General features: G+C 36.9%; 2 protein-coding genes and 1 pseudogene across 2 annotated transcripts; all 3 read right to left on the bottom strand.

Annotated features, from left to right (window-relative positions):
• Positions 1-314: 314 nt before the first annotated feature.
• On the bottom strand, positions 315-848 carry LOC147567565 (uncharacterized). The gene has a single exon (XM_086657442.1). The coding sequence runs from the start codon at positions 846-848 to the stop codon at positions 315-317; it is 534 nt and encodes a 177-aa protein (XP_086513568.1).
• Positions 849-3,621: 2,773 nt separating this feature from the next.
• On the bottom strand, positions 3,622-11,703 carry LOC147567564 (uncharacterized). The gene is made up of 3 exons (XM_086654181.1): positions 11,600-11,703; positions 8,227-9,390; positions 3,622-7,966 (listed from the first exon to the last, which is right to left on the bottom strand). The coding sequence occupies exon 3, from the start codon at positions 7,657-7,659 to the stop codon at positions 6,202-6,204; it is 1,458 nt and encodes a 485-aa protein (XP_086510307.1). The 5' UTR covers positions 7,660-7,966; positions 8,227-9,390; positions 11,600-11,703; the 3' UTR covers positions 3,622-6,201.
• Positions 11,704-13,162: 1,459 nt separating this feature from the next.
• LOC147567563 (uncharacterized) lies at positions 13,163-15,416 on the bottom strand (annotated as a pseudogene).
• Positions 15,417-15,757: the final 341 nt, after the last annotated feature.

The following is a 15,757-nucleotide window of genomic DNA, read 5'->3' as shown; positions in this document are numbered from 1 at the left end:
TTAAAATTCTTGAGAGTTTCTTTATCGATATAGTAAATCACACTCTGCTCGTGACTCTTTTAAATTTAAGCAAAAACCATCAATATATAGTGTTTTATCAGAGTAAATTTATCTAGATTACATGTCCAATAAGTTTAATGCATATCACGTCGCATTGCGCAAAGGGCATTCCCCCGCCCGTAGGGCGGGGGTTATGCCTAGTAGATATACAAGGATAGAAAGTGGGGAAGATATAAACTACAGATGGAATTTATGTACGTTACTTTTTTTTTTTGTTGAGAAAAGAAAGACAAAAAAAAAACAGACAGAAACAACTAAGACCAATTCTGGTACAACGAGGTTGGAAGATCAGATATAGATAGCCACACCCAGGAACCTACGTGTATCTTACTCCACTTGGCTAGTTGATCAGCTTTGTAGTTTCCTTCTCTGTGGATGTGAGAGTAGATCACACTGGCGAACTGTGCTTCCAGCTTGAGAACTTTATCGAAGACTTTGCTCGTTTGCCAGGATATCTCCGAAGTCTCCTTGTTGAGCCATTGCACCAAGCTACTATTGTCGCTTTCGATATGTACATACTGAATGTTCTTCTTCCTGGACCATTGGAGAGCTTTAAAGATCGCCCAGCCTTCACATTCTTCCGCATTTTGTCCCCGCACATTACAAGCCATTGCTGCTATGAAGTTTGCTTTTTCATCATGCATTATACATCCAATCCCTGCTAATTCCTGTGCATTTATAAAAGAGGCATCGACATTGATTTTTCTAAACGGTGGTAAGGGTGGTAGCCAAGGGCTGGTTCTATCAATCTTTCTGTTAGTGGCGTGGATTTGTGGGACAAGAGCCATACTTTTAATCTGGTCTATGATGTTCATTGGTACTATTTGCTTGTTGGAGAAGCATTTATCACATCTAGCTTTCCAAATCTGCCAAAGTATATTAGCAAAAAGATTGCTGATGTGATTGTCCAGAGTTTTCCACGATATAATCCATTCAACCAGGTTAGTAATATTGATGGAAAAGAGATTAAAATGGAACCATATCACCTGAGCCAAATCGCAGTGTAATAGCATATGAATCAACGTTTCTGTATGTTGACAAAATTCACAGTTAAATTTATTTCCCACATATTTACCAATTTTCTCTCTGACCGGTAGGCTGTTAGTACAACATTTCCAAAGGAATAGTTTGATTTTCGGCTGTATTTGCAAATCCCATATGAAGGTCCAGTCCTTTTGTTCTACTGGATAATGTTCCGTATGGAGATAGTAATACATAGATTTGATAGAGAATTTACCTGATTTGGTAAGTGACCATCTGGGAATATCCTCCATCTGTGCCTGTAAATTGATGCTCAAGATAGAATTGCATATATCACGAGTAAAGCATTGGGTTAAAATCGTCAAATTCCACATATTATTACTAATTAATTGAGAGACTACTGTGAGAGTACTATTCGTGGGGTTACTGATAGGGGGTGGGTGATTGGGGATCCAGTAATCATGCCAGATATTAATATTAGTGCCTTTATTAATGTCCCAAAAGGTTAGGTTGGTCACTTTCTCTTCCTGCTTGGCTAGGGATTTCCAGAGCCACGAGTGGTGATTCTTTGCAGTATTAGGTCTGTGCTCTTTGGTGAAGTACTTTGCTTTGAGAATATTTACCCACGGAGAACCGGAGTCTCTAAGAAGCCGCCAGACTAGTTTGCTGAGAAAGGCTTGGTTGTCGAGATGTGGAAAGCGAAAACCCAGGCCTCCCAGCTTCTTTGGGAGACAGATGGTGGACCAGTTAATGGTGTGGATAGAACGAAGTTTTCCCCACCAGAAAGCTCTTTGAAGAACTTCGATGCGATTGCTTATGCCTTTCGGTATAGCAAAGCATTGCATTTGGTATCGGGGAACGGCCGCTGCTATTGTATTGATAACAACAGAGCGGCCAGCAGGAGAAAGGAGAGAGGAATGCCATTTAGAGAGTTTATTTTCAATTTGAGTAGTGAGGGCTGAAAAAACTTTCTTTTTGTTGGCGTTGATGAAAAGATGAGTGCCAAGATACTTATCGAGATTGGAGGACTGATGCACTTTAAAGTTGCGAATGATCATACGTTTGAATTTCGGATGGGTGTTTTTGGAGAAGAAGATTGTAGATTTATTGTAATTAATCATCTGTCCCGACGCCCGACAGAAGATGTCAAGGATGCTCTGAAGCGAGGAGATGTTGACTAACGAGTTCTGACCAAAGATAATACAATCCTCAGCAAAGAGAAGATGCTTGAGATTGATGCTAGTGCCAGGGATAGGAAAGCCTTGGAAAGGCGTGTTCAGATTATTCGTTTCCAGAAGACGACTCAAACCCTCCATGGCCAGGGTCAAAAGGAAAGGGGAGAGAGGATCACCTTGCCGAATGCCTCTGCTGACATTAAAGGTAGGGCCTGGCCGACCATTAATCAGGACTGCCATGGTCGAAGTGGAGAGACACGAATGGACAAGACTAATCCACTTTGAGTCGAAACCCATACTCCTCATGATGGCGGTAAGAAAGGACCATTCAAGACGATCGAAGGCTTTAGACATATCGAGTTTGAGAGCAAAAAAACTTTTGGCTCCCCTACAGTGTTTGAACGAATGGACCACTTCTTGACTAATGATAATATTATCCGTGATCTGCCTACCCGAAACATAAGCCGCTTGAAAAGGGGAAATGATATGAGGAAGGACGAGTTTGAGGCGGTTAGCCAGAATCTTAGTAATGATTTTGTAAGTGGTGTTAAGAAGACTAATGGGACGATAATCGGCCGTCGACTGTGGGGTTTTGGATTCTCCACAAACCAAAATTATAGTATATTCCTGCCTCTTCTACTTCATAATCTTGGTAAGATGTCATCAAAAAAATTATTAACTAACAAAGAATGAACAAAATAATTTGTATATAACATTTAATGAAGGACATTCATATAAAAATAACAGAAAGTTGTGGAGAAACATTTACTTGGCTTAATCTTAGGGCAACTCCAGAGCTTAATTGACTAGATTCTTAGGATTTTGATGAGAATGATATGGGTGTTATAGAATAAGAAAGGTAATGAATAAGCGAGGTAGGAGAGAAAGAGGCGGAGAAAGGGGATGAATTGAGCATATGTGTGAACTAAGTCATCAATTTTTTGAAGAAAAATTCATTTCTCCAAGAATCAGATAGAACGATCTTGAGACTAATATACAGGTAAAAAAATCAAAGATCAAAGCCATGAAACAAAAAAGTATCATATATTGTAAACACAATAAATGTATTGATCTTTTTAATTAAGAACTATTCAGATTCAATGAACTTTGGAGAACATAGAAAAAGAGATTCAATGATCTTTGTCCTTCTCTGCCAAATTGGAAAAGATGAATGTTCTTAGATTGTAGAAATTTCAAACTTTCTTCCATGTATTGTTCTGGACAAGCAAGCATCTGTTGACATCCAATTGCAAAATTATAAACATCAGTAACCAAGAAGGAGAGAGAAACTTCCATGATTTATTGATCGAAGGTAGTGGGTTTCATTTGAGGACAAATTAGACAAAATAAATCTATAAATTCTTTTTTCAACCATCTTCGAAGTTCAACTAACATCCTATGGTAATTTTTTTTTTTTGTTGAACTAGCTTTGCATTAATTTATAAAAACGTTATTACAATATTTATCAACTAAAATACAAGGAACATTCTTCCACGTCTTGCTTTTGTTTCTTTTCCTTGCCCATTTCGCTAATTTGTCTGCATTCGAGTTGAGTTCTCTCCTTGTGTATTTGAATTGGACCGCATCGAATTCTTTTCTACTTTCTCGAATTCTTCTGATGTGGATATGAGATTGCCAGCTAATTGTATGATGTTTGTTGTGAAGGTGTTTGATGAGATTGATGTTGTCACTTTCAATGATTATTGATTTATGATTCTTTGCTTTCGCCCATTCTAAACCGAATAAGATTGCCATGGCTTCACATTCTTCACTGTTTCTCGCTCTCGCTGATTTGACTTGCGCTGCTATAAATTTTGATTCTACATCATGAGCAATTAAACTGATTCCCATATTGGATGTTACATTTAAGAACGATGCATCTACATTAATCTTAATAAAGTCATTAGTCGGAGGCTGCCATTTTTCTTTGGTTTATTGGTTGTTTTTCTCGGGTTTTTTGTTATATTTCGGAAAGTTTTCTATCATTTTGATAATTTGATGGAGATCATTGATTTCATGTTGAAAAGAGTGGTCACATCGTATTTTCCATAAGATCCATAGGATAGTAGTAAAGTGAATATTCTCTTTCGTATAACAAAGGTCAGGATTTTCTTCCCACGAGAAGATCCACTCCTCAATGGACGTGATATTCTCTGAGATGATATTGAATTTGAACCATATATTTTTCGCTATAGCACAGTGTAATAGAGCATGCTCAATAGATTCAGTGTCTATGCAATTTGGGCATTTAGTGTTGTTATCAATGTATTTACCAATTCTCTCTCTAACCGGGAGAGCTTTGTTACAAATTTTCCATATGAAGATTTGGATACGTGGAATGGTCGGGAGAGACCAGATGAACTTCCAGTTATGAGAACTAGGATTCTGGGTGATATTATTGGTGCTTAAGTGATGGTACATAGATGCAACAGTGAATTTACCCGATTTGGTGAGCTTCCATTTGAGTTGATCTTTACCTTCGTTGTTCACCGGGATGGCTCTGATGAGGTTCTGAGTATTGGAATCAAAGTTGGCATTGAGTGCATCATTACTCCAATTGTTATTCGTGATAAGCTGAGCCACTTTGGTTAGATTGGAGTTGTTGTTGTTTATCAACGTTCCATTTATTTCAGGGATCCAGTTGTCAGACCATATATTAATATCATTACCTGAGTTTACCTCCCAAGTGGATAGATTTTCAATGATGTTGTAGTGTTTTCTTATATTTTTCCAGATCCAAGAGTGATGTGCCTTTGCTGGGCCTGGGTTATCCGAGTTGGGAAAGTACTTAGCTTTGAGAAGTTTTGCCCACATAGCCTCCGTATTAGTTTTAAGTCTCCATGCCATCTTAGAGAGTAAAGCAGTATTGTCAAGTTCCGGTAGATGGATGCCCAGACCCCCCATGCTCTTCGACAAGCAAATATATGACCAGGCTTTGGTGCATATACCCTTTGACTTACCCCACCAGAAGTTCCGTTGGACGGGCTTGATGCGTTTGCTAATTCCTTTTGGAATTGCAAAGCATTGCATCTGATATCGGGGTACGGCTGCAGCTATGGCCGAGATGACCACAGTGCGACCAGCTTGGGATAAAAAAGAGTGATTCCATTTATTTAGCTTATTCTTGATCTGATCTAGTATATCCTTGAAAACCTTAGTTTTCTAAGCACCAATGAAAAGCTGAGATCCTAGGTATTTCTCCGAAGTGGAGGCATATTTGACTTTAAGCGCAGCATAATGAGGCGTTTGAATTTGGGATGCGAATTCTTGGAGTAAAAGATGTTGGACTTGGTGTAGTTAATCATTTGCCCCGAAGCTTCACAAAAGTCTTGGAGAATCTTCTTAAGGTTGTGAATGTTGTCGATAGTATTCTTGCCAAAAATGATGCAGTCATCTGCAAAAAGAAGATGGGAAATCTCAAGTTCAGAGTGATTAGTGGGAAAACCCAAAAACCTGTCTTGGCTATTATTTGACAGCAACTTTCGACTAAGCCCTTCCATCGCAATCGTAAAGAAAAATGGCGAGAGTGGATCTCCTTGTCTAATACCCCTGGACGGATAGAATGTATTACCTGGCCGACCATTGATAAGCACTGCCATGGAGGATGTCGCGATACAAGCGTGAATCATTTTAATCCAGTGGTCTGCATATCCTAAACTTCTCATGATGTCCGTAAGATATTTCCATTCTATTCTGTCAAACGCTTTGGACATATCTAACTTGAGACCAAAATAACCTGCAGCACCTTTCATTTTCTTGAACGAGTGAATGATTTCCTGACCCATAATAATGTTGTCGGTAATTTGTCTACCAGGGACATAGGCAGCTTGGAAAGGGGAGATGATAGGGTTTAAAGTATTTTTAAATCTCTCTGCCATCAGCTTGGTGATGATCTTGTAGGTGGTATTTAAGAGACTGATTGGACGGTAGTCTGCAGGAGTTTGGGGTGTGGGGGTTTTTGGAATAAGGCATATATGGGTGTGGTTTATTTCAGGGGGGAGGGATGCAGTAGTAAAGAAATTTTTAACCAGGTCGTAGATGTCTGAGTTGATAGTCTCCCAGTTTGATTGAAAGAAAAAAGGAAGGTAACCATCTGGGCCGGGGCCGCCTCTTTTTTAAGACTATTTATAGCCCAGTCGATCTCGTACTTGCTAGGGATGGCTAGAAGGGTTAGATTCTGATTATGGGTGATCGTAGGGTTGAAAAGATTAAGGGTATTGGGATCCTCTCTAGGGGTGATAGTGGTGCTGATGTTGAGGAGGTAGGAAGTGAAAATGTCTTGAATTTCTTTTACGTCTTCTTTCCAATCTCCGTTATGATCTCTGATAGCGTTGATCTTGTTCGTTCTATTGCGCTGAATAGCCTGGGAATGGAAGAATTTGGTATTTTTATCTACCAGGGTGATAAAGTTGTTTCTCGATTTTTCCTTCCATAGACTTTCTTGCTGGTTGTAGAGTTCTTCCAGTGCTAAATTGAGGCGGTTGTACTCTTCCTTGGATCTACTATTCTGCAGATTCTTAGTAATCCTCTTGATGTTGTTCTCAATGTTTCCAAAGACTTTCTTATTCCAATAAGTAAGCTTTTTACTAAGCTTCTTTAGATCCTTCTGGATGTTGTTCGGTTCTTGATTTTGTTTGATGTGATTCCAATTATCTTCGATAAAGGTGAAACAATCCGGGTGGGTCATCCAGGTTCTGATAAACTTGAAGGGTTTAGGGTGGGGTTGGCTAGTGTCTTTGTTATCCAGGAGAATCGGCAGATGATCAGACCCAACCGCATCTAGGTGTGTGACTCCAGAGGATTGAAATTGGAGAAGCCAAGGAAGGTTTGCCATAGCCCTGTCCAGTCTTTCTTGAATCAGATGTTCACCATATTGTTTGTTACTCCAAGTGTAAGGATTGCCCTGGAAACCCAAATCCATAAGACCTATGTCGCTGATGATTTCCGTAATCCTAGGAGTATGTGAGCTGGTCCCTACTAATCCACCACTTTTCTCTGTGGGATCGAGAATGCAGTTGAGATCCCCTATCACTATCCAGGGGAAGTCCTGGTTAACATTAAGATCATGGAGGGTATTCCAAGGTTTAAGCTTATTCTTGTTATAGGGGGATCCATAGAAGCCTGTAATCATAATAGGATTAGGACATTTGACATTGTTCATCTCAGCATGAATAATGTTGTTGTCAGAGTATTTAATCTTGACGTCTAAATGGTGCTTCCAGTAAAGAGCTAGGCCACCTGCTTTATTAATCGGCTCCACATAGTGACTAGAGTAGTTTTTGTTAATGGGAATAATTTTGTTCATATTATTGGATCTGTTTTTCGTTTCCGAGAGGAAGATGATGTCTGGTTGATTTTTCATGATAATCGCAAGGATGTGCTTTTTAGTGAGGAAGGATGAAGCTCCTCTGACATTCCAGCTTAAAATCGAAGGGTTTTCCATCGATGGGTGCCTTTAACCAATGAAAGGTATAGAGGCAGTCCTAAGGTAAGAATAAGAGCCGAAGGTCTCCCCAACCCAAAGATAAAAGCACCCTATCTGGGCACCACAGACGGAAGAACTAAGATAAAACAAACAGGAGCAAAGGGAGAAACTAGAACAAGCTAAGTCTCAAAGTGAAAGAGAATACTGTATAGGTATACAAACTAAGGACTAAAATAAACCACCTAAATAAAATTTTACAGCAGCTAATAACAGAAGAAGAAAGAAATAAAAACTACAATTATAGATAATATATCATACCCAAGAACTATAGAAATTCCATATATCGCAGCTAACAAAAGGTCAGAAAAGCTTTCTAGCACATACCATGGAAGAACTGAAACAACTATCTCTATCTATCTCATACTAATTAGAGATATTATGCTGCTTAAAACAAAAGAGACTAGAACATACTAACAGAAGAGGAAGACAGAACCTGAAAACAAAACTAAACAAATATGGAATGAGAGAGAGAAAGAAGGGAGAGACGAACATTAAAACTTAATAATCTTTTTTTTTTTTTTGAACTATTAAAACTTAATAAGCTACCAAGCAAACCAAAATAAGAGACATACCATAACAAAGACAGACACAGATATCCCTAATTTACAGAGAAGAAGAAAGTAAATGTAACCGGAAAGAAATAGATACAGAGATGTCACTGACCACTATTTATATTAAAGAGCATTATAAGAAATCTAACAGTCTGTAATCAACCACAGAGAGGCATGAACTACTAATAATAGAAAGCAAATTAAAAGCATTGACGAAGAAAGAGGCTAGACCAATATAATACAATATGATCGTATGAAATTGGTAGACGAATACCTACTCGAATAAGAGAGAGAGAGAGACTAACAAATAAAGAAGAAGCAAATAAAACTCACTGTCTACTATAGGTGGGAGTGAAGGAAGTGAACTCTGATTAAAATTTTAATTTTCTACCAAGGCAAAAACAGGATTAAAGTCAAAGCTATCCACTTTTAATCAAATATTAGCATGAACCATGTGAAGTAACAGTAGATAGGTTATATTCTTATGCCTAAGTAAATTAAAAGAAAAATTAGATTTCTTCCCTGGTTTGGGCTGATCCTTCTTCATGGTATTGGTGACCTTCTCCTCGATGTACCGGCTTGCTGCTATTGTTGTTGGTTGTTGATTTCACATGCTGGGAAGTGATTAATCCTTTTTTTGAAATATCCCCTATCTGTTTGAGAGTATAGTGATGAAAATCTAGATCTAGGGTTTGTGAGATTGTATGGATGCTCAACAATTGAAATTTCCAGGTGAGATCTTGGGGTCTATATAGAAGATATTAACAAATTTTGGGACTTCAGTGTCTTGTATGAAGATTGCTGAGAAATGGATTGAGATTGAAACTAGAGTATTGGTTGAAAGGAAAGAGGAAAAGAACTCACGGCTGAAGGTTTCCTCACATACCCTCTCTCTCCTAAAAAACCTTCTTTAAGTTCCCACAAATACAACTTAAACTGCCTTTCTTCAACTCCAGCCGAGAAAATACAAACACCTTTAGAGTCTATTATGAAGATTGCTGAGAAGAGATGAACAACTTAAGTTGCCTGTCTTCAAACCGGATAAAGAAATCCTTCGCAGCCTGTGTAGGGAATGATTAATAGCTTATTAAGTTGGATGATGATTTCGGCAAGATTTGCATGGAGGATTTTGATAGGCCTAGAAAGTTTCCTAAATAGGTCACCACCCGCAAGTATACGGGCGTCAAGTAGTAATATCCCGGTAAGACCGGTTCGTTCCTCAGAGACTAAGTTAAACCTATTCTAAGACTTGGAAATAAATCGGTTTTGCTTTGAAAATTGTTTTTGGGTTTTTTGTGATAAAAATATTTAAATAAAATAACGAAAATCAAAATGAACTCAAATGGGGGAAAGGACCTAAGGGTTCAGAATCTATCCACGGAACAACTCTAAAGGTGAAATACTGAGTCAACGAGTTACTTTTATTACTCGGGCTTTAAAACACGAATGGTCTAAAGTCCGGAAGATATCTTCCTTAAAACGATAAAAACTAAAGATACATGCATCATTCCCTATATACTAATTACTCGATTATTATGCATCAACCAAGAAGTATAATCCATCAAAGCATTTTTTTCTAAGCATGGAATATCAACTTAAGAAAGATGAATAATGAATGAACTAATCAATAATCAAGAATAATGCAAATTAGACATGAACGACCAAAATATTACTCTGACTCGAATTTAATCACACCTAGAAAGTAAATAACAACATGGATTTCATCAAACACTCTAGATTGGAAAACTAGTTGCTCATAAAAAACCTATCAGTTGTAAATAATGAACTTATTACAAAATCAAAGATAAAAGTGAAGGAGATAACCAAATATTAATTCTCCTGGTTGCTTCTCAAAGATAAAGATGGAGTGATGATTTTTATCAAATCCCTCTCACAAAGACATAGAAAAATCAACACCTTAACATTCTCTTTAATCTTTCTCTCACAAAAAGACTAATGGATCCTGATTTTCTCTCTCTCTACAACAACCTCCTCTTTCCAAAATCTGTTTGCTCTCTTCACTATCTCTTTCTCACTTTCTCTCACTAAAAGAATAAGAACAAATATGATTACAAAGAAGATGATAATATTATTAAGCTTTCCTCTCTTTGAACTCACTGTCCATCTCTCTACAATCACTCTCTTCACTCTCTCACAAAGAAAAGAGAAGTTATGAAGATAAAATGATGACAAGTTGATGCTCTGTGTTGTCTCTCTCTCTCTGATTTTCTGTTCTAATTGAGCTTTTGAGAAGTTTTGATCCCCAAAGATGAGATGTCCCTCTGTTTCTACCTCTGTTTTCTAATATAGAGAAGAATAAACCGAACCAGAATCTAATTTCCTTCTTAATCACCCTCCAAAATCACCACTAGTTCATCTCTTTAGAATAAAAATATCTCTGCCAGCCGAGATTAATTTTTCTCTCTATTCTTTTCATCTTCAATCAAATCTCTGTTAAAGAGTCAGAGAAGATAAAGATTTTTTCTTTCTCTCTCTAGAAATATTTTCATAAAGAAAGATTTCCAGCAAATTCATTCAATCTCTTGATTTCTTTCCAACTCGGTTTATTAATTCTGTTATCTTTCCATCTTCAACGCCTTCCTCTTTCCTTCACTGGTAATACTCAATATTTCAAACCAAAATCCATCTCTGTTTTAAGAGAAATAAATCTCTTTGTACTGTTGAGATATATGAGGAAAGAATATAGGAAATATTTTGCTTTTAAGTAGTGAATAGAGAAAAAGAAGGAAATTAATATGAGATTGCCCAATGAACGTGTATGTTGCTGGAAAGACGGATGCTACGATGTATCGCGGACCAACGAAGGAAAGTAAATATATGGTCGTTGATGGACCTGTTATGCACGTGCTTCATCCATGTTCATTGGATAGTGAGTGGAGCATCATTGTACACCGAATTGACTCCTAAAGAGAATCCCGAAATCATCCCATGTGTACTTACTACTGTACCGAAACTTAGCCCTCGCCATCAGATTGCACGCCACGTGTCTAGAATCAAATTTGGTCCACTAATTTTGACTCAAACCTTGACTTGGTCTAATTTGCTCTCTCGAACTCCGATTTGACTTCTGTTTTCGGCGTTGGGTTCCTCTCTGACTCTACTTTCACCGGAGCATCAAAAATTTCCAGAACACCCTTATCTCTAAATGACCGAAATGCCCCTTTTGTGTGTCAATCTTTCGCTTTTAACCATTTTCCGTGCTCAATTTCATAGATGACACCTGGACAAGAGAAACACACAATTCATGAGAGTAACTGCTCGAACTGGACTAACTAACCCGAGTTAAGAGATTCAGATGGGACATTTTCATGTCTCATCAGATTTGCCCCGAATCGATGAAGAAATTAGGGTTTTCGGTGAAAAGGAGAAGAAGCAATTTGGGGAATGATGATGTCACTCCAGAACTTCTCTCTCCTAAAAAAACCGAGTCTACATCCTATGGTAATGATAATAATAAACCTCTCTCTAATTCTAACAAGCAGAAATTTTAAACAAAAAACTACCAGAGAATTACAACACTTTTAGAGATTGAAAGACACTAATGCATATAAAGATAGGAATAGGTCGTTGAATGAACAATTTTTTTCGAACACTAATCCATATTCATTACTTATCAGATTGACAAGCTCGTTTACATTGTTTGATTCAAATGACTTGGAAAGCAAGATATTTGGTCCAGGGTAATTGTTAATCAAATTATATAAACGAGACCTCTTCCTCAAGGTCAAACGCAATTAAAAAAAATTCAACCATTTTAGACCTTACTGTTACGTTTAGGAATCTGACTCTGATTTCATCTTCATTGGTGTCGGTCTATTCGTATTAGCTTCTAGAGGGGGAAGCTCGTCATCTTCTTCATCACTTGAATTCATCGATTTCCCTGAAGTTTAAGAGGTTAATGCTAATGGCTGGCCATTTGAACCATCATCAGGGATTGCTTTTCTGAATATTTCAGGCCACTGAGGAGATTTCTGTAGGTGATGAACTTGTTTAAAAAAAAAATTCCTACCTTATTCAAGTGCACCATCCCGTCCTCTTTCATCAACTACGACAAAGCTTCCTCAATGAGATTCGACCCACGGTGGGAACCAACTACGACAAAGCTTCCTCAATGAGATTCTTCCTCAGCTGCTCTCTTTTCTTTCTTCCTTAAACTCTTGAAGTTTGATTAAGGCATCAAATGGAAGAAAGAAGACTATTGATAGTTTTTGTGGAAGTCCAAGTATTTGTCCTAGTAAGCAGTCCAAGTGTTTATTTTGTCCTAGTCATATTTTGTGTAATTATTGTGGCCTAGTCACATTGATCTGTTTTGCATAATAGATATAAATTTTTTTTACTACTACTAATTCTTTTTGGTCTTTTTCGGTAGGATCCAAGGGGTGTCCCCAAATACGGGCTCTCTATAGACTTATTGTTTCTTAAAACTGGTTATTTTGTTCATTTCTAAAAAAATAGGTAAGCAACTGATAAAATTCATAAAAAAAAGTAATCTCGGTACTATGCCCGACGGAAAACAACCCAGTCTGAAACAAGGTTATCTGGAACGCGGTACGTTTCGGTATGTGGTACGGGTACGCGTACGCGGTACGTTGGGTTGACAGTATTCGGTACGCTACGGTATACTTTTTCGGTACGCTTTTTCGGTGCACAATTCGCTAGGGTACGTTATTTCGGTACGCTATTTCGGTACGCTCAATAATTCAAATATATACATATGTATATATGAAGCAAACTTTACCAATTTGATTAATTTATAAATATTTTAAAATAAACTATGTGGAGAAGTTAGTACCTAGTAATTTAATTAATGTTCGAAAATAAAATATAAAATTGAATGAAACATAAAAACCTAGCATAAAAAACTCTAACAATTAGTATTAGGCGGTCTTTTAATTGCCTTTTGAACTACTTCCCCTTGCAAAACTTGATATGAAACTGGATCCGCTCGTAGCGTTGGATGGTATCTCTTCATCTTCAACAACCACATCATCAAGAGACTTCCAACACATCTCTTCTAGCCTCACAATTGAATCATCTATATGTGTGTGTTCAGGATTTATGTCCCACTTCTTATACGGACCATCCTTGTAACTTTCAGAGAATCAAGATTGGAGGCGAATGTGGGAGTGAATGTATACCAATTTATCAGCTCTATCGGAATTTAACCTATTTCTCTTCACACTATGAATGAATGAATATGTGCTCCAATTTCTTTCAGCCGATGAGCTAGTAATAGGTTGGGCCAATACCTATAAAATAAACGAACAAATAAATTAATTATGAACAATAATCTATATAATAAAACAGAAGGGAAAACGATGACTGGGGCAAACATCCTTTTTTAAGAAAGGATATTGTCTAGAAGCCCTTCTCAAAATTTAAAATATAGTCCTTCGTAGAGATAAAGTTACTTATTTAAAAAACAATAATCGTTTCCTTCTTAGAAATAAAATAACTAATTTAAGATAAAAAGAAACAAAATAAATGTCAAGGGTTAAAAATAGAAATTAGAATCTCTACTCTCAATAAAATAATAACTATTTTAAGAGAAAAGAAACAAAAAGTAATACAAAAAAATAATAACTAATAAAAATCTCTCTCTCTCTCAATAAAATATAACAAGAAATTTCGTAACATTTGATTGATACAAGTGTCCGTGCCCTAGGGCACGGGATATACTCTAGTAACATTAAAAATAATAATACCAATTTACCTTCTTTGCCACTTCTGCAAGCGTTGGAGTTTCTGAGCCATATGTTGACAACCAATCAATAACATCCATGGTCACAACATCAGTTTGGGCAGCTACCATAGCGTACATGTCCTTTCTTGAATGGAATACTGCATATTGTTCACGGAACAGTCTTGACTCTTTTTCATCTTCTGCTATTTTTTTCAAATGCTTACATAACACCCATCATAACTTCTTTGTCTTGATTTGGACTCTTCCTAGTTGTAACCCCTGGTGCAGGTGTAGCAAGATACGGAGGATCATAATATCGTGGTCTTAAAGCAAATCCAAGGCAATGCATTGGAATATTCATTTTCCCCATCTTTCAAGCACTATTTTTTCAATCTGAGGGTACTTGTCTGTATGATTTTCCTCTCTTATAATATCTTTTATTTCACCAAGCATATTATCCATCCTTTCGTAAATTTCACCCATTTTTTGACCTTCTCCGGCACAAAATTTGATTTGAAAATATATCGGCTTGGTGATCTGTATTATGTTTTCCACATCATCCCAAAATTCCTCACTATTAATAGTTTCTGTAACTAATGCTCCTAACTTTATTGTGTGATCATCTCCACTTCTTACTAGATCTTTCCATGTTTTAACAACAACAGTGGTTGCACGAGCCTCTCTACAATCAACAAGTCGCTTTAACAATACATAGTGCGACGCAAATCTAGTCTTTGTTACCTTTTAGAAGCTCTAGTTTCGAATGATTCCTAAATATAGCTAAAGCATGTGTGTGATTTATAAAGTATTTAACAATATTTTTGCCTCTTCTATAAGTAGCTAGCTGTAAACCAGTCAAACGCTTTTGCCATATCTTTGAAAATAAGGTTTAAAGTATGAACTACACAAGGAGACCAAAAAATATGTTTGTGTACCTTTTCAACTTCCTTACCGGCAAGTTTGCAGTTAGCTGCATTATCCGTCACTACTTGTAGCACGTTTGATGATCCTACCTCTTCAATCGCTTTAAGTAAAAAATTTGAAATTGCTAAACCTATTTTTTTTATTCCTTCGAAATCTTGAGCATACAAAAACATGGCACCTCGACTATTTACTGCAATTATATTGATCAAAGGTTGATGTTTCATATTAGTCCAACTATCTGAAACAATAGAAACTCCATGAGAATACCATGTATCTTTGACAGGTGTCATATCTTTCTCAATATTTCTTTTGCATTCATCTAATAAAGTAGTTCTTGCTTTTTCATAAGATGAAGTTTTGTAACCTTTAGGAGCTCTATTAATTGCTGTTACCATCTCATGAAATTGAGGATTTCTCAAAACTTTAAAAGGAATTCCGTTTGCACACAACCCCTTCATCACTTTCATGTCTACTATATCCCTATCCATAATTCGGAATGCATCTTCAAGAGGATACCTGAAAATGATTGCTTTGGTTTTGTGAGTGTAGAGTTTTTTAGTGAAGAAGAAATTCCTTTTTTTTTTCAGCTTCATAAACTCTTTTACGCACTTTCTCATACAAATCTCTATTCTTCATTAATGCATCACAACGCTTAATTCCAGCTTTTTTTCCAACTTCAACACCAAAAACGTGGGAATGAATACATGTATATGAACTAGTGAAATTACCACGACAATGTTTGCAAGTCCAACTCTTTGACCTTCCAGGATTTTTTGATGGATTAGTACCACCAACAATTATTTCGTTAAGTAAAGGTTTGGATATCAAATCTTCTTTTGTGATGCGTGATTGTTTACTGATATTAGTTTTCGAGCCT

Source organism: Eschscholzia californica, unplaced genomic scaffold (genome assembly GCF_041429995.1).
Source record: "Eschscholzia californica isolate CP2 unplaced genomic scaffold, dmEscCali1.0.p SCAF_1, whole genome shotgun sequence".
NCBI classification, from domain to species: Eukaryota; Viridiplantae; Streptophyta; class Magnoliopsida; order Ranunculales; family Papaveraceae; genus Eschscholzia; species Eschscholzia californica.
This window is presented reverse-complemented; position numbering and strand designations above follow the sequence as displayed.

Excerpts from the sequence above, each read along its gene's own strand:
- LOC147567564 (XM_086654181.1), bottom strand. The coding sequence starts at position 7,659 with ATGGAAAACCCTTCGATTTTAAGCTGGAATGTCAGAGGAGCTTCATCC.
- LOC147567565 (XM_086657442.1), bottom strand. The coding sequence starts at position 848 with ATGGCTCTTGTCCCACAAATCCACGCCACTAACAGAAAGATTGATAGA.